The 24,730-nt window shown below is 37.8% G+C and overlaps 1 protein-coding gene across 5 annotated transcripts; it reads right to left on the bottom strand.

Annotated features, from left to right (window-relative positions):
* Positions 1 to 1,321: 1,321 nt before the first annotated feature.
* LOC107593197 (casein kinase I) lies at positions 1,322 to 23,693 on the bottom strand. Of its 5 annotated transcripts, none has more exons than XM_016282805.1 (10): positions 23,051 to 23,693; positions 22,580 to 22,686; positions 14,025 to 14,151; positions 13,840 to 13,938; positions 11,477 to 11,560; positions 7,686 to 7,825; positions 7,083 to 7,161; positions 6,524 to 6,598; positions 1,843 to 1,949; positions 1,322 to 1,657 (listed from the first exon to the last, which is right to left on the bottom strand). In XM_016282805.1, the coding sequence occupies exons 1-10, from the start codon at positions 23,171 to 23,173 to the stop codon at positions 1,504 to 1,506; spliced, it is 1,095 nt and encodes a 364-aa protein (XP_016138291.1). In that variant the 5' UTR covers positions 23,174 to 23,693; the 3' UTR covers positions 1,322 to 1,503. The 5 variants fall into 5 exon arrangements, with proteins under 5 accessions (XP_016138291.1, XP_016138290.1, XP_016138293.1 ...); XM_016282804.1 differs by lacking the exons at positions 22,580 to 22,686; positions 23,051 to 23,693 and adding exons at positions 21,210 to 21,316; positions 21,681 to 22,315; XM_016282807.1 differs by lacking the exons at positions 22,580 to 22,686; positions 23,051 to 23,693 and adding exons at positions 20,663 to 20,724; positions 21,210 to 21,267.
* Between the last annotated feature and the right edge of the window lie 1,037 nt (positions 23,694 to 24,730).

A 24,730-nucleotide genomic window follows, 5' to 3' on the forward strand; every position in this document is an offset into this window, starting at 1 on the left:
ATTAGGCCAATACCACCTCATCAGCAAATGCTATTCTTAGTCCAGCCACTTTTAACAGCAGTTGCTCTCTGCCTTAATTCAGGATGAACCTTCAGTGTAAAACGGTCTTCCTGATTTTTACCAAGCATTTATCAACAAAGAACATAACTTGAACCTTGGGATTGAAAATAAGAAGAAGAAAAAAAAAAGACTCTAAAAGCCATGTATAACGTCACAAGAGGAAATAGATCACAAAGCTCAGCTGGGAAAAAAGCTGTCTGCGTGGGTTGATGGCACACCATCACTATATTAAAACCCCCGGTCCTCTGGCCATTTAGGCCTACAGGCGGAAAAAAAAAAGACATCCCATTTATTTTATTATATAGATACGATATATAGCCCGATACAACTTTAAATATCAAACTGCCAGAAAATTCTAATCTACTCTGAAACATTCCCACAACCTACAAACAAGGCTACTTGATAAATCCTGTAGACATCACAAAGTAGTTTAATCAGACTGCAGATGTTAAATTTAGGACAAATTTAGGCCTATTAAGCACCAATGGTAACTCTGATAGAACTGAGAAGTATACCATTGATAGTGATAAACACCCAAACCGAATACTGCTGTAGTCCAGGGCACTAAAGGACAGAGCAGTGGAAGAGGAGTGACAGCAGCTTTTCCACTTAACTGTGCCCTTCCAAGTGTCAAGCCTACTCTGCATTAGATGCACAACAGATTTAGACTACATTAAAGCCTACACCATCTGAACAGGACTACTTATCGCTAATGTAGTGCGAAACAGACTCTATATGCTCATTAACATCCATTTTAATCGTCAACAGGAAACATAATATGATGGACGAAAAATAAAAGTGCTCCAAGTCCAAGTCCATATACCTAGAATGGGCTACGCCTTTTGCTGGAAAGAAGATCCACAACTAGAACCACAAAAAAAATATCACTGTCATCACATGAACATAGAACAACATTACAGTTCACTCAACACCAAACATATAGAAAAGTACAGTAAGAGTCAATGAAGAGATGTGTAAATGACATGATCTTGGTTAGACTGTGGTTAGAAATCACTCCCACGTATCCATGTTTGTACTGAAGAGACCAATATAATCAAGACTAACAAGTGTTAGATCCAGGAACAATGATTGGGAGAAATCTGTCAAATAGAGCATCCCATTTAGAAAGGGGTTAATTTGAGGGATGGTTATCTGACATTCACAGAAAAGATTATGAAGCTAACCCTTTGTCCCAGAGAAGAATATACATTTTTTTGGTACAAAGTTAGTAGTCAAATTTCCCAAGGACGTCTTTGCTTTTGAAAGACATACCAATTGAAATTTTTCTTTTTTTGGAGTGGGGTGCATCCTTGAACTAACACCGTTTCTTTGCATTTCATGACTCTTTTGGGGAGCAAATGTTGCAAATCCACTTTTGTTTTTACAAATGTGAGCAATTGGTGTCTTTGTTTTGTGCTGAAAACGTCGCTTGGCTTTTTGCTACTAACCTTTCATGTTACTCTTGGGTTTGTCAGTTTGCTTGCCTGTGGGGGTTTGTGCCGGTTGCCCCTGTCCCCCTGAGGAGGCTGCTTGCTGTGCTGCTTTCTGCTTCAGCATGGTCCAGTCAAATGTGTAGTCATACTGGTGGTTCAGAGTCCTGGAAGTGATCAAGCGGGAGTGAGTATACCCATACAAACCAAATGAATTTAGATACCACAAGTAAAGAAATAATCAAGAGGAGTCCACAACTGGCAAGACGTTCTACTTGAAAAATTGACCTCAGTTGTGACTAGTTCTGGGCCAGTTGGGAGTGCTGAGGCAATGCAAGAAAAGGTCAGGCACCTGAAAAGAATGCGGAAAAGCTGACGCAGGTACATGTAGTCAGGTGCCTCTTCAAACCGCAACCCACGACAGTAGTTCAGGTACATGGCAAACTCTGCTGGGAACCCCTGGAGAAAGAGTCAAATGCATATTACGAAAGAAAATTACCAAGCTCCATAAATGTCATGTCAACCTGACCGGCTATTTCTTAAAAGGAAATGAACAAAGAAAAAAAAAATGAATATCGTATTATAATGAATAGCCAGCACTATTAGCAGGAAAAAGGCTGTCTGAAATTACAGTCAAGTAGGCTAGAACAGAAAAGCGTGGTGAGTGACAGACATAGAATGGGAGTTTCTAATAAGAAACTGGATGTTTGTACATGGTTTGCTGACAAACTAAATTTAAACAAATATTTATATTTAAATATTATATTTATATAAATATTTCTTAAAACACACACACAAAAGCTATGCAAAAATGGCCAAGCGTCATATTTAGAGATGCACCGATCGACCGGCCAGGGACCGGAATTAGCCGGTTTTCCGCATGACCGGCCTGAACCAGTGAGTCCAGTGAGAAAGTCAGTCTGCCAATTCGAGCTGGTCTGTTTTGACGTCACACTAATGGCGACTGATAATGTATTTGTCATGCCAGATGAGTCTCGCGCAGCCCGAGTGAGTGTGTGAGAGAGACTCGTGCAGAAATCAAAACAAATGAGCACAACAGCACACACAGAAAATTAAAAAAATTAGATGCATACTGCGATAGTAAAAAAAGAAATACATGATTTAGGTACGCAACATTGCACTACCAAAATGTTTCAACACTATTGCAGTGTGATTTTATACAATAGTAGTTCAATTAACAAGTTAAAATTAAGTGACTTACATTTGACACACAATATTGACTGTTTATGCTGAATTTCGCTGATGAAAATAGTTCCAATTAGAGGTCTGCACAGGGCTATTTTTTTAGTCCAGCTCCCGCAAGGTTATATTCTGCACAAACCCGCTCCCGCTATATATTCACTCTTTGATCACCCGCTGTCCTCTTAGAATAATTTTCTTCCCAACCCGACCGTTCCCACTAAATTTAGATCTTGTTTCCAGAATCTCATTTAAATTTCCGCTACTGAAAGAGATAGGCTAACAAATAAAAGTGTAGTCTGCACAAAATTGTATGTTATTTTACTCGTCTTGTCAAGCATCTTGAATTTATTAACTTTGACTTGAATTTATATGAATTATCTTAAGACACACCATTTGTTTAATATTTTATGCAACACAGTAAGAAAAAAAGTTATATTTCTATTCATCCTGTCAGGATACAATTCGTTTAACATTTACAACAATATTAAAAAGTGTCGCAGAGAGAGAAAAAAAAATAAATAAATAAATGTTTGTAGTACAAAAATAGCGCTATTAGCTATTTTTATTTGTCTTGTCAAAATACTTAATTCGTTTGACATTTTTCTGTTAACAGTAGGAACTGTGTCGCAGAGAAAATAAATAAATACGACTATCATTTAAAATGATATTCCTCACCCACCCGCTCCCACTATATATTCACTCTTTGTTCACCGCTGTCCGCTTAGAATAATTTTCTTCCCAACCCGACCGTTCCCACTAAATTTAGATCTTGTTTCCAGAATCTCATTTAAATTTCCGCTACTGAAAGAGATAGGCTAACAAATAAAAGTGTAGTCTGCACAAAATTGTATGTTATTTTACTCGTCTTGTCAAGCATCTTGAATTTATTAACTTTGACTTGAATTTATATGAATTATCTTAAGACACCATTTGTTTAATATTTTATGCAACACAGTAAGAAAAAAAGTTATATTTCTATTCATCCTGTCAGGATACAATTCGTTTAACATTTACAACAATATTAAAAAGTGTCGCAGAGAGAGAAAAAAATAAATAAATAAATGTAGGTTGTACAAAAATAGCGCTATTAGCTATTTTTATTTGTCTTGTCAAAATACTTAATTCGTTTGACATTTTTCTGTTAACAGTAGGAACTGTGTCACAGAGAAAATAAATAAATACGACTATCATTTAAAATGAGGCTAAGCAAAATATAAACAAAACCGAGTTGAATGTCCTTCAAGGACAGCGCATCCACACTTGGCTCCATCCTTATTCTGCTCTATCACTCATCGACAACCAGCCTGTTCCGTCTGAGGGCCGTATATTTACCACCGGCACAGCCTGCTCTGAGCATCGTTATGCACATTCTGTGTACAGACCTCGCAAATTAATCACGTGACGCAGAAAGCATGCGTACAGCGCGTGCATAACAGTCCTAGTGCAGGCTGAATCGGTGGTCAGTAAGAATAAAGCGCAGATATGCTGTTCTGAAGAGATGTCGGGAACGGGATATTGTTAGACCGCCCGCTCCCTTTCAAATTCCACCAGTTACCGACTGCTACCACGTTTTATCCGGGAATTTAATCCCGCGGCGCAAAAATTCTGTTCGGGTTCTATTCTATTCAGACCTCTAGTTCCAAACAAAGCCACAGCAGAACTGTTTTGTGTCTCCGAGCAACACAGCGGTGTTTCGTTACTAAAGGAATCCACGTTTTTGAACAAATCAAGCGAGTCAATGTTTCAGTAACCCATTCATAAAGACAGTAGTCACTTGCCTTGTTTCTGAATGAATCAGCCGTTTGAACGAATCTGTTGAATAAAGGACTAAATGACTCATTCATTCAAACAGTCATTTGCCGCCACTTACTGGTTTGGTTTCATTTAAAACTGTCATTACATTTTTCCCAACATTTCTTATTTGTATGTTTAAAAAATATTTAAAACATTAATCTTATAAAATTCTTTATGCATTCAAATTTTTGCAGTGTAAATGCATTTATGGCACCTCAGCTTCACCAAACAGTCTGTGTAAATACATCTAATGCCACTTCAGATGCAGCGTCTGTGTTTCCTGCAGTGGAGAGATGGAGTTTGTTGATACTGATTTCATTTGAATAGTAACAGCTCTACAGTTTCTTATTATTCTAACTGAATTAATTGAAACAAATGTAAGAATTTGATGTGAAAGATGACATTTAATTAAGTTAGTGGGAAAAAATGACAACTTAAGAAACAGTGGGTAATTACATCTGTTACAGCAAATCCTTTCCAGTAAATTATTTCTACCTCAGAGCACTTTGAGTTTTTTTTAAGAGTTTAAAGCCGGGCTCACACTACAGGATTTTTAGCTCGATTTAGCCCTGACTTTCCCCTCCCGAGAATCAGAGCAAAAATCTTGTCCAGCACCTCGATTGGTCCCGATGTTCGGCGTGGATTATCTGGTAATGAATCTTTCACCTCCCGATCTGCTCGCACACAAATCGGGGCTGCCCCGATCATATCAAACATGTTTGATATTTAGGATTTAAATCGTCATGATGATTGTTGATACTGATTTCATTTGAATAGTAACAGCTCTACAGTTTCTTATTATTCTAACTGAATTAATTGAAACAAATGTAAGAATTTGATGTGAAAGATGACATTTAATTAAGTTAGTGGGAAAAAATGACAACTTAAGAAACAGTGGGTAATTACATCTGTTACAGCAAATCCTTTCCAGTAAATTATTTCTACCTCAGAGCACTTTTTGAGTTTTTTTTTTTTAAGAGTTTAAAGCCGGGCTCACACTACAGGATTTTTAGCTCGATTTAGCCCTGACTTTCCCCTCCCGAGAATCAGAGCAAAAATCTTGTCCAGCACCTCGATTGGTCCCGATGTTCGGCGTGGATTATCTGGTAATGAATCTTTCACCTCCCGATCTGCTCGCACACAAATCGGGGCTGCCCCGATCATATCAAACATGTTTGATATTTAGGATTTAAATCGTCATGATGACGGCTATATGATTATATCAGTACTTTCACAGCCAATGCGCAACCGCAAAACAGCTGATGTACGGCTCCGTTGGAGACGGAGGAAACGGCTTCTTGACGTTTTGTAGTAAAACGCCTGTCTGTATTAATGTGTCGAAAACGTATCACAAACGTAAGGAGAAAGAAGCGCTGGGGTGAAATCGCCTCAGTTTTGAATGTACCGGGTGAGTGCAGAAAGCTGCTAGCACGCTAGCTAACATATGTAAACATTGCTGACGAGCTGCTGTGTGAGATCACGCGAGGCGCTCCCTCTGGCATGAGGGATCTTAATATCTTGTAGTGTGTGATGCACCATGATTTTCAAATCTTGTAGTGTGTGCATGTTTAAGATTTGAGGGAAGATAATCTGAATAAAATATGAGACACTATATATATATATATATATATATATATATATATATATATATATATATATATATATATATATATATGTTTTGGTTTTTTTGCATTAAAAAAGTATACATTTTTGTTTGTATATGCTGTCATTTACAGTTTTTAGGAAGAAAATTAGAATCGGCAAAAATCGGTATAGGCAGGTCACACTTACAAAAAATAAATAAAAATTGGAATCGGCCAAGAAAACGGCAATCGGTGCATCTCTAGTCACATTGATATACAGTTAGTCTTTTTAGAAGTTTTGAATGTTCTGGAGATGACAATTTTCATGAAACCTGAGAATTGTAGCATCACAACCTTTAAACTGAGGAGAGGTTTTGTAGCATGCATGCGCATACAATGTATGAGTGCAGACTTTTAAAAAGCCTTGCTGTGAGGATGTAGAATTTCACATACCTTACACAAGACCTCGACAGGGGTCGACATCTTTTTCTCACTAATCTTCTCATACTTCTGTTTCTTTGTGGCAGCCTGTGGGCAAAAATGAAAACGTTGCACACTATGATCTGGTACTGGCTGTCCATCAGTGTGCAATCCCACAGTGCTGGAGGCCATAAATAAACCAGCTGAAAGAAGATTTACAGCACTTTTTTAGGCACCACCTGTTGGCCTGTTTCATGCTGCCTAGCAATTTTAAGTTGATTCTTTTATGGTTCTACCCTCCACAGTAATAAAGAAAGATGATAATATTCAGTGACATTGAGCAGTATTCTGCTGTAATCACATAACAGCAGCAAACATCCATACTTAATATAACCTGCATTCAAACCACAGTGTAGAAAAGTTATTGCCATGCTTTTCAAAATGAACCTATATTATATCACTTAAACTATAAATCTGTCTCTAAGAAACAAGTACGTTCAACAAACCTGTCTCAGACATGCTGAGCGATCCCATCTAAAATCCAGCTTTATAAAAATAAAAAATAAACACCTGCATTATCTGTACTTCTTACCTTCAGTCCCTGCCATGGCAGGCTGGTTCTGTTGAAGTACATCAGCACGTATCCTAGCGACTCCATGTCATCTCGACGACTGTTAAGATGAAATCAAATTAAAAATCAAGCAAGACGACTTCCAAAAAAGTTTGAGGGCAGATCTTTAAGAAAATAATCTAAAATGCAAAGTAGTGCATAGAATATGAGCAGGTGTGATTGCGTAAACCATCCCTAAATTAAATTAACCACCGACATGCCACTCCTTTGGTAAAGGGCAAGCAAGCACAGTCCATCAATCACTTAAGATCACAAAATGTCACGATCATGAATTTATGATGCTGCTTGTTATTGTAAGATTTCAGAGAGCTAAGGGCTTGGTAAGATTTTTAATAAATTAATAATTCCTCAAGTATACATTAAATAAAGTGACAAAGGTATTTATTAAATTCCCAAAATATTTCCATTTCTAATAAATGCTTTTCCTTTGAACGTTCTACTTGTCAAAATAGTTCATTTTAAACCATTACAAATACTATTATCAGAATAATTTGACTAAAATTTGTAACCGACAGGAGCACAATGAGCAAAAATGTAATAAATATTCTGTGCCGGAGTGCTCACCTCTGCTCGATGCCCAAGTGTGCGTTGATGCTGGCATAGCGAGCCGTGCCTGTGAGATTTTTGTCTTCTCTGTACGGTATGTGCTGTCGTGTCCTGTTGTCTCGATATTTCTTGGCCAGACCAAAGTCGATGAGGAACAACTATACAAATAAATTGAAAAAGAGAAGCAGACATTTCATTTTTAGAACTGACTGTAAACAAAACAATAAAATAAAAAAAAACTTGAGTTCACAAATTCATTTTTCATTTTCTTCCAACTTTCTCCTGTGAGCTGTCTGACCTATTACCTGGACCTCAGAACAAAAACAATACATCAAGCAGCTGTAATCAATGAAGCGATGGGGTCAGAGTCTACAATGCAAGTGAAGCTTACTGGGAAAGGAATCACACCCTTTATCCAAGCAGAGATGTAAGAGTCAGCTCTAAGAGCCTGTCATTGACTGAAATATTCTCATTAATGGAAAGCCACTCAGATCCTGTCCCACACACATATACACCTAAAGGTGTGCCTCAACCAACTGGTTTTTCACTGAGGCAGCAGCCATATTGTAACATATCCACTCAGCCGTGCCACTGTTTGCTTGGCTCAACCAGGGATTTAAAACGTATTTCCTCTTGTCAAGACAATTAGTTACACCAACCATGCAATTCCACTTAGACCCTTCTATTAGAGGTCAAGTCAGGAGAAAAGAGCTACAACCAAAGCTTACTAGAAATTCATTTAAATAATTATGATTTACCTTGTTCAACAACTTGTTAAATTGTGTGTAAAAACTTTTTTTAAAACCTGGAAAACAACACTGCAGCAAAGATGCCTCAAAGAGCACCTCTCCCAGCAATGGAAAACAGTTTAGACTTAAAAGTATCAAGAACCCACAATCTTTAATGATAAAGAGGAAGCATTAAATAAGAAGTGGTTTTCTGGCCAAACTGATTTAAACTTTTTCAAATTATGTAAGAGCCATTCTCCTCTGAAATAGCCGGAGGTGCAAGTACTTGGCCATCACTGTAAAAACCCACGCAAACATTAATTTGCCATTTTAACTTCCTAACAGTGCTCTGAAGATGACTACAAATAGCTGTGACGCCAACAATCTTTGATTCCAGGAGCTGAGTACCAAATGTTATATCTAATTTTATTTAGCTAATCTAGGGCTGGACAATAATTCAATATCAATATGTATCACGATATAATTTTTTTCGAATCTGTTTAACTTCCTAACAGTGCTCTGAAGATGACTACAAATAGCTGTGACGCCAACAATCTTTGATTCCAGGAGCTGAGTACCAAATGTTATATCTAATTTTATTTAGCTAATCTAGGGCTGGACAATAATTCAATATCAATATGTATCACGATATAATTTTTTTCAATAACGGTGATATGATTTTTAAACACATTTCTGATATATATTACCAGTGTTTCCCATACATATTTGTGGTGTTTGATTTTGTTGAATAAACATGAGCACACTACACATTTCAAAATCAAAACGCGGCGCGGGTGTTTTACATGAATGTATCTCTGAAGGGACCCGACTGTCTTCAGAAAAGTTGATGACATTTTAATTTTTATCTTATAAAAGTAGCATTCAGGAGCGGAGCTGCTTTGATCACAGCTGTTACTGGGGAAACCGCTAGTTTGATCACTCTAAAAGCACCTCCTGCTGGCAGAGAATGAATTTGCATTTTCAATAAGCCCATCTCTAGCAACATGTTTTTGCTCAATTTTTGTTTTCTGCAGCAACTCAGAGCACTTTTCATATTCTTTATCCTGCCTGAAGCGCATTTGTTTCAATCTATAAGTATAAGCAGCCTACACTACGAGTCTAAAGTTTTCGAACAAAGATTTGTTTTTTTTTATATATATAATTCTCTTCTGCTCACCAAGGCTGCATTTATTTGATCCAAAGTACACCAAAAACAGTAACATTATGAATTATTTTTACTATTTAAAATAACTGCTTTCTATTTGAAAGCAGTTATTTTAAATCTTCACATAGGTAAATTTTCAGCATCATTACTCCAGTCTTCAGTGTCACATGATCCTTCAGAAATCATTCTAATATGCTTATTTGCTGATTATCAATATTTAAAACAGTTGAGAATATTTTTATTCAGGATTCTTTGATAAATAGAAAGACAATAAATCACAATTTAAAATATTTTCAAACAGAAAACAATGTTATAAAATAAAAATTTTACTGTTTTTGCTGTATTTTGGATCAAATAAATGCAGGCTTGGTGAGCAGAAGAGACTTCTTTAAAAAACATTAAAAATCTTACCGTTCAAAAACTTTTGACTGGTAGTGTATGTCAGCCTATAGTTTGATATAAGGTAAACATTAATTTATTTGTGCCGTTTTTTCTTAATATAGTTTTATAGGAGGAGGTTTCATAGACTTGGAAAATTCATTTTTCAGAAGTTTTTAGGTACAGACATCTGTTGTGGGTGTTCTCGGAAGTTTTTATGAGGCCTTTTTAAAAAAAATAGTGTTCATATCGATATCGAATTATATCGTATCGACTAGGGCTGTGCGATATGGACAAAAAAAAAACTATCGCGATTTCTTTGATCAATTTTGCGATTTCGATTTTAATGACGATTTTGAGACACACAGACATGCTTTACAGTCATTAATGTATTCAGTGTGAATCTGAAACATTTCCAAAAGAAAACCAATTAGAGCTTTATCAAAAAGCTGTAACATGTCTCTAGAACAGACATAAGGCAAAATAATCACTAAGTAAAGGTGTAACAAAATGTCTCTAGAATAGACATATGGCAGAAAAACAAAATCCCGTGTCCAGGGATTTTTTTTGCCATGCATTGGTCATAGAGCTCTTTGTGGCATTGCCTCAGATGTTGAACTAGATTTGTTGCACCAAGTTCACGGAAAGCATACTGCGGGAGGTCGGGGACATGGAAAAATCGTGCTATAAAGCTATTTAGAAATCGCACGTGCTCAAATCGCGATTTTATGACGATTTCGATTATCGACCGAAATTAAGAAATATATTGTGATATAAATTTTGGCCATATTGTCCAGCCCTAAGCTAAACTGAACATTTAAATAAAGATGAGCACATATCTCAAGAGTACAAGAACATGCAATAATTTTTGAAGACCAGTGTTCAAAAGTTCAACCCTGTTAATATCAGGCCACAATTTTCACGTGGCTTGTGCAATTTGGTTGCAGGCTAGCAACATTCTGACAGCATGTTCCAATGTTGGCCAGTTCAGGAAGACAAGCTTCGGTACCAAAAAGTGCTGCTGATAAACTGAAAGATGCATTCTGTAACAAGAACAAGCACCCAATGCAGTGAAACTTGGCCAATCAAATTATTCCGTCACAAAGTCCTTGATTACAAATAGCACTGGGCTTTATCTATCAGCAACAACTCTTTAAATAGAAACGTTAATTCCCTTACACCAAATATGCCAATTCTAGCTTTGAAAGTAAAGTTTTAAAAAAAATTTACAAAAAAAAAAAAAAGAATCATGTGATGAAAGAATAATTTTAGAACTGACTTAGGACTGAGAACAATCAGCTACTTCTTCCCGAAGTGACAAGTCCTTCACCCGCCTGTACAGAGATCCCTTCAATCTGGATTAGGAGTTAAATCTCTAGTTCTGTTTAGCATGTGTGTCTGGTTTAATGCCAACAAACGTTAATGGTTATTGTTGAAAATCTAAATTAAATAGGAAGAAGAATTTCAATAGGCAAAAAAAACTAAACCAAATCAAAAGAATTTTGGCCGATTATTAGGAGGTGGTTGTGGTTTCAGACCTGGTTTAATCCTGAGAAAGATGGGTCTTGAGAAGAACTAACAGCCAAGCTTCTTTTCCTCTTCCCCACTGGAGATTCTAAACACTGAACAGACAATAGAGGGTGCAGTGCATCAAAAGTATTGCTGACAACCGCACAAGGCCAGCGCAGACAGGCAACACCAAGGCTCAGAAAAAGAACGCGAGGAGGAGCAGAGGGAGGGGAAGAGAAAGCCTAAGGCAATCCTTTATCTACCAGCAAGCGTCCTAGCTTAAACTCAGAGGAGGCTCTGCTAATGGCAGACGACTTCCCATAAGCCCAGGCTCAGATACTAGCCGATAGTTGTTTTTTCAGACTATATAATGCAGGGCCCGTTTGCCTCATCGGTTTTCGAGCCATAGAGGCAAACTGTACATGGCACCTCTGGCCGCCCAACCCAGTGATCTTCATCTCATTTATACCAATTGTTCCCAAGCCTGATTCTCTTTTTTGACTTTGCCAAGGCTTTATCCATAAACATTCGTATAACACTATTTAACAGCATTTAACACTAGCTGTGCCATATGGCATTTAACACCTAAGCCCACCTCAGCATGAAGCGAATGAGACAAATGGCACAACTAGGGTTAAGAAGAGCAAACTTTAATGGCCATTCACTACAATGGGCACTTGTTTTAAAATTAGGCATGAGAAACTTTGAGAAATGCAACAAACCAAAACTCAGCCCCACCCCTTTAAAAGTCCTGTGATTGATAAATATTGCATTTCGTGTTTGACAGATCATTGGACCACCTACAGTAAGGAAGAGGCTAGAAAACTTTGGCGTGGAGAGGCCAAATCAGGTAGGGATGAAGCTCTGAAGAACAAAACATTAAAAAAAGCGTGCAGTTTTAAGAGGTGCATGACTTAACCTGCATGTTATTGCAAAAACAGTTTAGTTACAAAAGACAAGATGGGACAGCTTCGGTGGAAGTGACATTGGAGATTTCAATACAGCAGCCCAGGGTAAAGCAACAAAACAAGCCATTAGTTAACAATGGTGCGGAGCTGAGTACGGTTATCCGCAATGTGACACGAGAGTGGGGGACTGTGTGAGGAGAATATGTCAGACTTAAAGTACGCTGCAAACGTAGTTCTTTTAAATAAAGGAATGTTTGGACCTCATCTTTCTAAGTAACTCTAGGAAAATATCACTACATGAAGCATTAGCAATTGCCTCTCAAACAATTCCATTTTAAGACCCTCTCGTGTGGAACTGATCTCACCTGTTGGCCTGCACCATTCTTGGTCAAGATGTCCACATGCTTTTACTTTTTCACCAAGTTAAGATTGTTAATCTTGAAAAAAGTTTTACTGGGGGCTGGATCAAGAGTGTTAATGATCGTATGAGAGATGTAAGCAGAGAGCAGTGAATAATGCAAAAGAACAGGCCTTTTGATTCCTCACCAAAAGAGAGTGCATTTGCGAAGCAATAGCTAAATCAGATCTTCCCGTCAGCTGAGTTCACTGCATTCTTAACTACAATTGTTTTTCCAGGGTGGATGTCGACAGCTACACATCCAAAGCAGAGCGTGTGCATCCAGAGTTTTAGTGAAAAAAGTGACAATTTCATGTGTATCAAAATAAAAGCTTGAGGCTGGCATTCACACAGACACACAATGGTAAACATTTATTCCAGACAGCACTGCCAAAAATGGTAATACAGGCTTCACTGAAGTACTAAAAAGTACCAGAATTTGTAGTGGAAACTAATCTGAACTGTTAGACGACCATCAGAGCTTGTACTTGTAAGTCATTGTATTATTTTGCACATGATGCTTTAACTTTGCCAAATGTTGCCTGTCTGCAAGGGCTCAAAATTACGAGTTATCCAAAACAAAATACAAATCAGGCAACTTCTGTACATTTGAATAGAGAAATAAAACGGTGCAAAGCACTTCAAAGGCTCTTTGTCGAAGGGAGAAATAAAAAAATAAAAACAACCACAAGTCACATATCATGCACAAGTTCCATTTGAGGAGTGAAAGACATATAATCCATGTCCACAGATGTCCACAGCCCAACCGTGAGGTGATTCTCAACCCATTGACAAGTTAAGCTGTAAACATTGTGTCTAAGGACTCAATGCGGTTTTAATTATCTGCTCCTATGATTTCCCACCAAATAATCTTTGTCGAACCCAGCTATCTCAAATCAGCAGAGCGACATCAAACGTAACAATCACAGGCTCTCAAGCCAGTGTTCTTCCATGTGAATCTCAATGTAACAGGAACCCTTAGTGATCTGCAGTTTTATTCAGTCAATCCTCCATGTCACTTTTAAATCTGTCAAATATTTAAATCTTGACTGTCTCTCACGTAAATAAAGAAATAGTGAGAGTTTACCTTATTACAGTGACGGCCAATACCCATTAAAAAGTTGTCTGGCTTGATATCTCTGTGGATGAAATTTTTTGTATGCACATACTCGATTCTGCTGATCATCTGTGGAAGCAAAACAACCAGGTTAAGATAGTGCCACAAGACCATCCAATGTTTGCTATTACAAGCCTGAATTAACCATTCATTACCTGATCTGCAAGCATTAGGACAGTTTTCATTGTGAATCTGCGGGAACAGAAGTTAAAGAGATCCTCCAGACTTGGCCCCAGCAGGTCCATCACTAGAACATTATAGTCCTTTTCTTGGCCATACCACCTGAAAAACAGCATCACATGATTGATGAACACCAACAGATGAAAACTCAAGACTGCCTGACAATTATTAGAAAAGCATGAAAACGATGAAAGCTGTGCTTCCCTCAAAAAGAGCAGATCCTTTAAATCAATTCAGTGATGCATGACACTTTGCTCAAGTTTACAAGATGAGATTTTAGCACAAGCAAATTACAATTAAAACACTATTAAAATTGGGCATAGCTGACTAAGTTATATTGAGCCATTAAAAAGCATGAATCTTATCATTTAAGGAAGTGTCGGAGTTACAAGGCACACCCTGCCGGCAATGGCATCCAATATATCCAGCTTGGTGACATGGCTGCGTTTATAGTCAGCAGTAACAACTATATAACCTGTGTTAGACTAGTCTTTGACCAACCACTTTAGACACACTCTTCCAGAGTGGTTGACCCCCTTCAGGACAAAAAAAAGTAGAATATGGGGACAGTGCTAAATTGTTTATGGTATGTACAAAATCAACTAAGTGGCTCTTACAAATTTTGCAACTTTGACAACAAGGACTCAGATACACAACTTAGCAGGTGGAGGTTCAAAAGAGTTGCACATTTAGTGAACACATTGCTAAAGCACTCACCAAGCAACCATCATGCTAGAGAGTCTCCTAAACAAAGAGGCATTGTGGAGACACAAGGTGCAGCAGCAGCAGCCTAGAGTTCGTTCAGTCATGTGTGCCAGCAAACCAACATCTACCATTTCACAATGACAAAAGAAAATGTACTTTGAACCACAAACTGGCTCCTAATCCTTGTGATGGTCATATTGCAGAAGCAATCACATCCATTCCAAAAGCTGATATAAAAAAATAATAACTCTTTTGTGGATATTCCTTTTTAGGCCTTTTCATGTATATTCACAATTGTGTAAGTCTTGGCGACTAGGAGTGTGCGGAACATATATAATCTGCGATAATATCGTAATCATTTTAACAAAGTGCGATTTTACATTATCGAATATTTTGCAAAAACCTTTCAAAACACCCCTACAGAGTGCACGCACGCATACATTACCTGAAGTCTGCGAGTGCGCATTTAGAGACCGTTCTTCTTCTTTCACTGCATGATTCAGTCTAATAAAATGCATTTAGAATGATCACAAAACTCAAGATACTGGACAGAAAATTTATATAATTTCATAGTTAGTCAATATCACACAGAGAGTGCCGTTTTTTCCTCCAAAAATTACCATGATTACAAATGTAATATTGATTTTTTTTTACAACAGTTAAAAAAAACTAGTTAATTAAGAGACTTGCGTTTTAGACACCATATTGCCTGATTTTGCTCTATTCTGACAACAAAAATAATTCCAAACACTGCCTCAACGCTGTTTTGCCTCTCCGAGCAACATGACGGTGTGTCGTTCCTGAATGAATCAACCCTTTAAATGATTCGGTTCAATCGCAATGACTCACTTATTAACAGTGACTTGCTGCCACCTGCCGGCAATTTTCATTTCACATTTAAAGTTTCTTTTTATTATTTAGATAATTTCGAATAACAGTATTCAACGTTTTATGTTTAATATATCAAAACATTATTCATGCATTTGTAATTGCAGATTAAAGGTGGGGTAAGCGATTTTTCAAAAATGTCTGCGGAACAAAAGAAGGTTTAAGGCAAGTAGGACCCGTGTAAATATCGGATCAGCTTTCCAGCACTGGAGAGAAATCAAGGAGCGGAAGGCGTGCGATCAGACGCCAAGGTCGCTTTGTTTCTTCTCGATAAATGAGTAACACCGTGTCTGCGCCGCAACAGCTAAAGTCTGTCTAGTTCACTGGACGAGACAAAGCGACCGTTAAAAATAATTAGAAATTTGTGTCAATACTAGGGATGCACCGATATGAAAATTTTGGCCGATACCGATAATCCTTTATTTTTGAAAGCCGATAACCAATATGTTGGCCGATAAATCTATATCCAAATTTTTATATACTTTTTGAGAGCCTGATTACAAAAAAGGTCTCATCATTAAAAACCACATCCCGAACACTTCAACATAAGCAGCCTAGTTTGAACGATGTATGTTTTAAAAATAATTTTACTCTCCCATTACCAAATTTAGTCATAAAAAAGTCTTACAAATAAAATAATGCATAAAAAATGCAAACAAGTCATTGGACATCATTACACGTGTAAAGAATCAAAATGAATGCGCCATAGATCAATAAAACGGAATAGCCTCTAAACGGACAATAATTAAATGATTTTATTACTAAACCATATTGCTGATGAAAATAATAATAGAAAAATACAAGTGGTTGTTATTATTAATAATGTATCAATGATTTTGAAAAAGTAACAAATTAATACCACTGTTTTAAATAGCAGCCGTTTGAGCTGCGCGTGCTGAAGCTGAAGAGCTGAATGAATACGGTAAACTGAAGCGTTTTGCTGGCAGCTTACGTTTTATTATAATAATTTTCTCATTAGAATGTTATATACACGACATTCCCAATCATAGTTAATGTTGTGCACTGCTGTTTGAGTTTATCACCGGTAAACTGAAGCGCTCTTTTAACTTAACCAAACGCATTCTATATGAGATAAATCAGATATACATCAAATAAACACAATATTACAACGTACAATTGCACAAAAGGCTGCAAACGAACAGCGCGCATCTGAAGTGTCTCTGAAGGAAATAATGCATTATTTATCGGCTTTAAGATATCGGCCAAATTTTCTTATTGGGCCGATACCGATAACAGAAAAAAATAGCATTTATCGGCCGATACCGATAGTGGCCGATATATCGTGCATCCCTAGTCAATACGACATAAAATGCAGCAGCAGTTTTCTGTCAGGGATTTGTTGTGCTGCGCCGCATCTAGTGTAGACCATAGATGTATATACTGTATATCTATTGTGTAGACAGCATCTTTCTATCTTTCAGCAGAATTTCTATCAGTGTGAACTGACCACCACACAGAATATGAAGAAAATCTAAATATTTAGGAGTCAGCTGTCCACGGCAGTCCTTAAGGTACCAGCACAATAACACACTCTGCAAAATATAGTCTAATTATTGTTATCGATAAAATTCCAGAAAGTATCGAGATATAATTTGTCAATATCGCACACCCCTGTTAGCGATAGGGTTGTGACGGTGAGGAAATTTTCCCACCGGTTAATCGACGAGTGACAACAACGGTAATACAGGTAATCACCGTGGGGCGGGGGCATTCCCTCTTTTCCTCGCTTTTAAATAGCTTGTGAAAGCTGCGTGCGCATTTTACTTTCACTTTCAAATAGCGGCAATTCTGCATAAAGCAATTGTTCGTTTTTTGCAACAACAAAATACATCAAACTCACTTTAGCCTATATATAAAACATAGAACTTTTATTAACAAAACAAATAAAAATACACCATGCTATAGGGCAGGCTATGCCTAATATAAAATAACAGATAACTTACATAAAGTTTAAATAGGTAGGCCTATACAAAACTGGAAATAGGCTAAGTAAACATGTATAATATATAACCAAATAAATAAGAAACTTAGAACGTTTATTAGCAAAACGACTAAGCTTGGAGGCACGGCATACACCTTGATATAAAAAAAATTATAATAAAAGAGTTTAAATAAAGTAAAAATCAGCACACAATGTGGAACCAATTAAATAAGAAACAAATGTTTAAAAAAACTTCTAAAATCACCTTTGATAAACGGCAAAAGACAACAGGCTTTTCAAAATATTGCCGAACAGGCGCTTTTGCATCTCGTTTCGAAACTAAATCATTCGCCATCGTCTTGTCTGTCTCACCTCACTCTTCTTGTCAGTCAGCTCGACTCACTCTCCTCACTGGATAAATGAAATCTGATCTGTGATGCGACTGTCGTTCGGCACGCTGCATTGAGCATTCAGTTTTTAATTGTAGTGTCTGTTCTTTTACTGAACTAAATTATTTTTATTACTATAAAAAATCAAAACGACGGTGGGGGTTGGTGCCGCAGTGGGCAAGTGACACAACCGCCGTTGCGGCTTAACACCGGTATCACCGTCTATCGCAGCAAGCCTAATTAGCGACATCCTAGAATAAAAAAAACACCAGCAGATATAATGAGTCGTCAAAGTTTTGAACATTTCCCCTTAAGTTTAAACCAAAACTAATGTAAATGTATAGGCCTACTATGAATTTAACAAAAAATAAATAAAAAATACAACAACTCACGTTTTACAAGTATGCTCGCATACACAATGCTTACATTAGTTCATATCAACAGCAATCTCTTGCTTACGGAAACTACAGGCCTCTCTGTGGGACACTCATTTCCTCTTTTCAAAGCAAAACTAAGGGGAACGCTGAACAAAACGGTGTAGTTTGCCTGAACATGTTAACTTTAATAAACTGCCTTGTATTTAGTGACAGAGGTGTTGGTGTAAAAGTATACACATTTTTAAATAACGCAAGTAGACAATTTCCTGTGATTGAGCTTACATAAAAGACTTTGAAGAGCACACAACGCTCTTTTCTTTCATTAGCAAAGACAGTGAGTGGTTTTAGGGAGTGTGGGGGAGGGAGATCTTGTATGGCAGGTTTTCCCAGCTCTAGTACCAGCAACTGAAACCATTACTTTTAGGCATCCTTTCTACTGGAAACTTCAATTCATTCACCAAAAACAAGTTCAAGCCAAAGTGGCGCACAATTATGAGGAATTCACAACCATTTTTTTCACCAAAAAAAAAGTAGTTAAGTAGGTAGTCAATAACATGTTTTTTCTGCATTCAATCCAGTCATTGTGTAGAACCTAAATTACACATAGCTTAAAAGCAGTAGAGTTAAACTAGAAAGGAGTTTAATATGATATTCTTTTAGTTATAACTAAAGGCTGCATCTGGTCTTGTCCTTAAAGTGTTTGGTAAATCCATCCATCCATGACAGGAGTTACCCAACTCTTAACTGCACAGGGTTAAATAACTAGCTAAGGTCTAAGAGTTCAGATTTCTAATCAGCCAAGCTGCCGTCAGCATGAGATGCCATAGAAGTGGACACCCTAATGCTATCTTCAAAGGCAGTTAATTGATGGCAAAGGCAGGGCCTTTGTATTTATACTAATATTACCTAGGAAAACCTTCTAATAGCTGGATTAGTTTACTAAATGATATATTACAGACTACAATGAAATTAGCAAATAATGAGCAATAAAAATCATGGCTAAAAAAACATTTATGGCGACTTTAGGAAAAGAAACCGTATAGAGCAAGCAATATGGTTTGAAATGTTGGATGAAATTAGGTGCGGTCACATTTACCACTGTCTGGTGAAATTTTGCAGGCAAATTCCAGTCATTTCAACTGAAATACAAGCAATCTGGAATCTCACGCAAGGACATAACATTTCCCTATGCAGGTTAAGCACAAGTTGGTCATGCGACTCATTGCTAAATAAATTAAATGTAAACATATATTAATAGAAACAACTTTTAATCATTTTCACTAAATCAAAATAGTGTTAAAGATCACTTTATTTGTTGTCTGCCACATGTAGTAGTAGCTAGACCATTTTTGTGCCAGGATATAGTGCCAGCCTTTTCCACAGTCCACCACAAGCATATTTTGGTTTAGCGCAGCTCGTCAGTGAACAACGGCTCTGTGTAGTAAATGCTGCTCCATGTGAAAGCATGCACGTGATGGAGATTTACAAAACCGGCTTTACTAACAAGATGCACATTAAATATCGCATGCGATTTATCGTGCAGCCCTATTTTGGACCTGTGGGAAACTGAATTATACGTCAATTTTTTTTTTAATAAACCAAGCTGCTATCTCTTATCGATTTGAAATCCGCAGTAAAGTAAATTTTTAATATACAGTTACCACAGTATTTCAGGTAGAAACAGCCAAGAGTGGAGGTTCATACATAACATTTTTTTTAAACTCTGAAAGCAGATAAAGGCTTATCACATCGTCAGGTTAATTAAACTTGAAAATATTTGAAATATTGCTTTTATTTTTAATTTCACAATTTCTGCTATGAATATAGCATGTAACCGTTTGGGGTTGCAACCTTCTAACATCAAACTACAATGTAACTTTTAGATAAAAATGGTTTAGGTTTTCACACAAAGTCATATACCAGCCCAGGCAAATCAATATCCCAGGATAAGGGTTAAAACTGGTATGTACTCCACATCATCAATAACTATTTTTTAAAGAAAGTACAAACATATCAGCATGAGGAAATAGCAAATACAAATCTTTACACTAATTTAACCAGTAGACCACTTCTGCAATTAGAATGTAAAACGTACATTCAATGATAACATGCAAATCAAAAAACATACGTGACAACCTCTACCTTTTCCTTGCGAAACCAAAACAGGGACTGCGTTTTATTTAAATGTGCATATAGAATCAGTTATTGAAAGCTTCCTTGTCAATGGTTAGCTCTTGTATACAATTACAGATTATATTATAAAACAAACGACTATTTTGACACGAATAGCAGCGCTCGTATGGCTCAGTCACCTTGAGAAGAGAGCAGCAGTCTCACCAGGCCCTGAAACTTGTTTTCCCTCATCCGCCATTTTCTGATCGAGAGGGAGGACATGTTGAACAAACACAACAAAAGAGCAGCGGCCATTTCCCACTCGCTCCTTACTCATTACTCAGCAACGCACAAACACACACTTCGTGATCAAAACTAATTAATTAAAGTACCTTATACTATATCACAGAGAACACGTAACGTGTTTAAAGACATTTAAAAACGCTGCTCATTCGCGCGGCTCATAGAAACGCTAACGAACGGGCTAGTTAGCCTGTCGACACTATCATAAGTGTAAAATCATATATATATTAGACCATCCCAATCTCATACATGTATATAATAAATAGATGACCTTTTAAGAGAAATATTACGCGTAGTTGGCGTGTACTTTGTACTCGACCCGTTGCTTTCGATCTCACGCTAGTCTATAATCCAGATCAAACGAGTCCAGCTAACGTTACCCCATCTAATCAAAATCCATTATAATTTCCCGTATAATAATCAGACATCTGTAACGTTACTCACCTGATGTGTGGGATTCCGACTCCTCCCTGGAGAATTTTGTACAACTTGCTTTCATACAGAAGTTGAGGGTGTCTGGCTTTCTGTGATTCCAATTTCACAGCTACCTCCTGAAAATATTCAAAATTAAGACCATCATTTATCTGCTAGCTTACATATAGATCGTTTACAAGACACTGAATATTGGTTTAATATTTGAGAGTACAAGATCCTTTACTCTTCGGGGAAAACATCTGGACCTGTTCAAATCTGCATTAACATCGCTGCTTTATCTCCCCCAAATAGTAACACATTTAAGTCATCCAAATATTACAATATGGTAACCTTTCAAGGCTGCGTGAACTATATTTTTTCGATGACCATATGAATTGTGTCCTGGTCATCAGATGTGATGAGCTGGACCTATGTATAAACCCCTCAATCTTCTTAGCCCAGTCATTCACCACATAAATTAAACATCCATTTCATCTTTACCTCTCCATTTGTGATGTTGATTGCCAAATAAATGTCACCAAAGGATCCAGATCCGATTTTCCGAACGAGCTTGTATTTCCCACCGACTATGAACTCGGCTTTAGAGCCACTGCTGCTGGCCATGTCCTAAAATCCGAGAAGTACTCTGAAACTGTGTGAACGGGTGAGGTTTTCAGGCTGCCCTCTCTCTTCTTCCGTCCAGTAGAAACAACGCTAGCTAGCCTAAGCGAGTCTTTCTCACTAGCCGTGTCCTTACCAACTCACAACGACGAAATTGAGGTGATAACGGACATTGGTTTCAAGAGGAGATTAATTGTCTCGACAGTTAAGTAAAACACTATTTCCCCTGAGGCTGTTTTTTCTCGAGCAATTCCCAGAATAGCCGACTAGCAGCTTAGCCTGAAAGGACACGGAGGAGTCGGTGTCCTCGACGCTCTCTTCAAATCACCTCGCTTTGAGGGGCGACTTTTCTTCTTAAAGACGCGCTTTCCAGCCTATTCGACCGTACATCAAGGCAACCGACGTTTTAACGTTGAAGGAATTGTGTGAGTCGCTGCTTTCTGTTCAAAGCGCAACCCACTCACTTCGCCATCTTGTCCGTCTCGAGCTGAACAGATTCTGCTGATCTGAAGAGAGCAGCGAGACCGCGCTAAAGCGCGCCGCCTGTAAAATCATATATATATTAGACCATCCCAATCTCATACATGTATATAATAAATAGATGACCTTTTAAGAGAAATATTACGCGTAGTTGGCGTGTACTTTGTACTCGACCTGTTGCTTTCGATCTCACGCTAGTCTATAATCCAGATCAAACGAGTCCAGCTAACGTTACCCCATCTAATCAAAATCCATTATAATTTCCCGTATAATAATCAGACATCTGTAACGTTACTCACCTGATGTGTGGGATTCCGACTCCTCCCTGGAGAATTTTGTACAACTTGCTTTCATACAGAAGTTGAGGGTGTCTGGCTTTCTGTGATTCCAATTTCACAGCTACCTCCTGAAAATATTCAAAATTAAGACCATCATTTATCTGCTAGCTTACATATAGATCGTTTACAAGACACTGAATATTGGTTTAATATTTGAGAGTACAAGATCCTTTACTCTTCGGGGAAAACATCTGGACCTGTTCAAATCTGCATTAACATCGCTGCTTTATCTCCCCCAAATAGTAACACATTTAAGTCATCCAAATATTACAATATGGTAACCTTTCAAGGCTGCGTGAACTATATTTTTTCGATGACCATATGAATTGTGTCCTGGTCATCAGATGTGATGAGCTGGACCTATGTATAAACCCCTCAATCTTCTTAGCCCAGTCATTCACCACATTAATTAAACATCCATTTCATCTTTACCTCTCCATTTGTGATGTTGATTGCCAAATAAATGTCACCAAAGGATCCAGATCCGATTTTCCGAACGAGCTTGTATTTCCCACCGACTATGAACTCGGCTTTAGAGCCACTGCTGCTGGCCATGTCCTAAAATCCGAGAAGTCCTCTGAAACTGTGTGAACGGGTGAGGTTTTCAGGCTGCCCTCTCTCTTCTTCCGTCCAGTAGAAACAACGCTAGCTAGCCTAAGCGAGTCTTTCTCACTAGCCGTGTCCTTAACAACTCACAACGACGAAATTGAGGTGATAACGGACATTGGTTTCAAGAGGAGATTAATTGTCTCGACAGTTAAGTAAAACACTATTTCCCCTGAGGTTGAGGCTGTTTTTTCTCGAGCAATTCCCAGAATAGCTGACTAGCAGCTTAGCCTGAAAGGACACGGAGGAGTCGGTGTCCTCGACGCTCTCTTCAAATCACCTCGCTTTGAGGGGCGACTTTTCTTCTTAAAGACGCGCTTTCCAGCCTATTCGACCGTACATCAAGGCAACCGACGTTTTAACGTTGAAGGAATTGTGTGAGTCGCTGCTTTCTGTTCAAAGCGCAACCCACTCACTTCGCCATCTTGTCCGTCTCGAGCTGAACAGATTCTGCTGATCTGAAGAGAGCAGCGAGACCGCGCTAAAGCGCGCCGCCGCGGGCAGGGGAGGGGTTCGCGCGTGACGTCAGTGGGGCTGCGGGAACGCGCAGGGGAATTTGGGGAAGTAGTGCCCTACTTATATTCTTTTAAATTAAGGTTATATATTTATACTCAAGGACTATGAATCCGAAATTAGTACAAATGTGGTGTGCATACCATAATATTAATACACGACTGAACTGTCACGGTCTTACATTTATGTCATCTTATTAGAGCAATTTGTGGGATATTTCCTCACAGGATTTCTTTTATATTTGAATATCTGTCACCATATAAATAGTTCGCACAGATGACTGCGCGGCCTGCGCTTCATGGTTCACTGATGCCACCTAGTGAGATCCTGCTAATAATGTAACGGCATAGCATAGTTCAACAGAAAAGTACATTTAGTCGTCGTGTGCTCACCCTCATGATTTTTCAACCCTGTATGGCTGTCTTTCTTCCAGAACACAAAACGTGATTTTAAGACAGAATGACATTCTCGGTCATCATTCGCTTTCTTGTATGGAACAAAAGATTCCATTCAAATAATAATGGTTACTCATAATGGTCTTCAAAGAGAAGGCAGTCATAACGGTTTAGGACAACATAAGGGTGAATAGACTAAATGATTTTGAATGAAATACCTCTTTAAAGATTTTTCTCAATCAAGTTATTGCACATGTCGAACACTATATCTGCAGTAAAGGTGCAATAATATGTGCAATAATATACACTATATGTCAATGTGAAATCTAGTCACTAAATCACCGCAGTTACTCATTCCATTTAAATTGTACTTTTGTATAAACTTACTGTGCATATCAAGGTGAAGGCCAACGTGCAATACTATAAATGGTCACTTTACTCGATTGTGAATACCAGGACTCAGTCACTTGTTGTATTTACTTGTAAAATTGTACTGTACAGTCTTATAGTATTTATTGTCTGTGGTTATATGTTTGTTTTTCTAACACCAGTCAGGAGTAGTGCTCCTGATTTTCGTTGTATACAGAAAAATACAATG

The sequence above is a fragment of the Sinocyclocheilus grahami genome, unplaced genomic scaffold, assembly GCF_001515645.1.
Source record: "Sinocyclocheilus grahami isolate Dianchi unplaced genomic scaffold, SAMN03320097.WGS_v1.1 scaffold167.1, whole genome shotgun sequence".
Taxonomy (NCBI): Eukaryota; Metazoa; Chordata; class Actinopteri; order Cypriniformes; family Cyprinidae; genus Sinocyclocheilus; species Sinocyclocheilus grahami.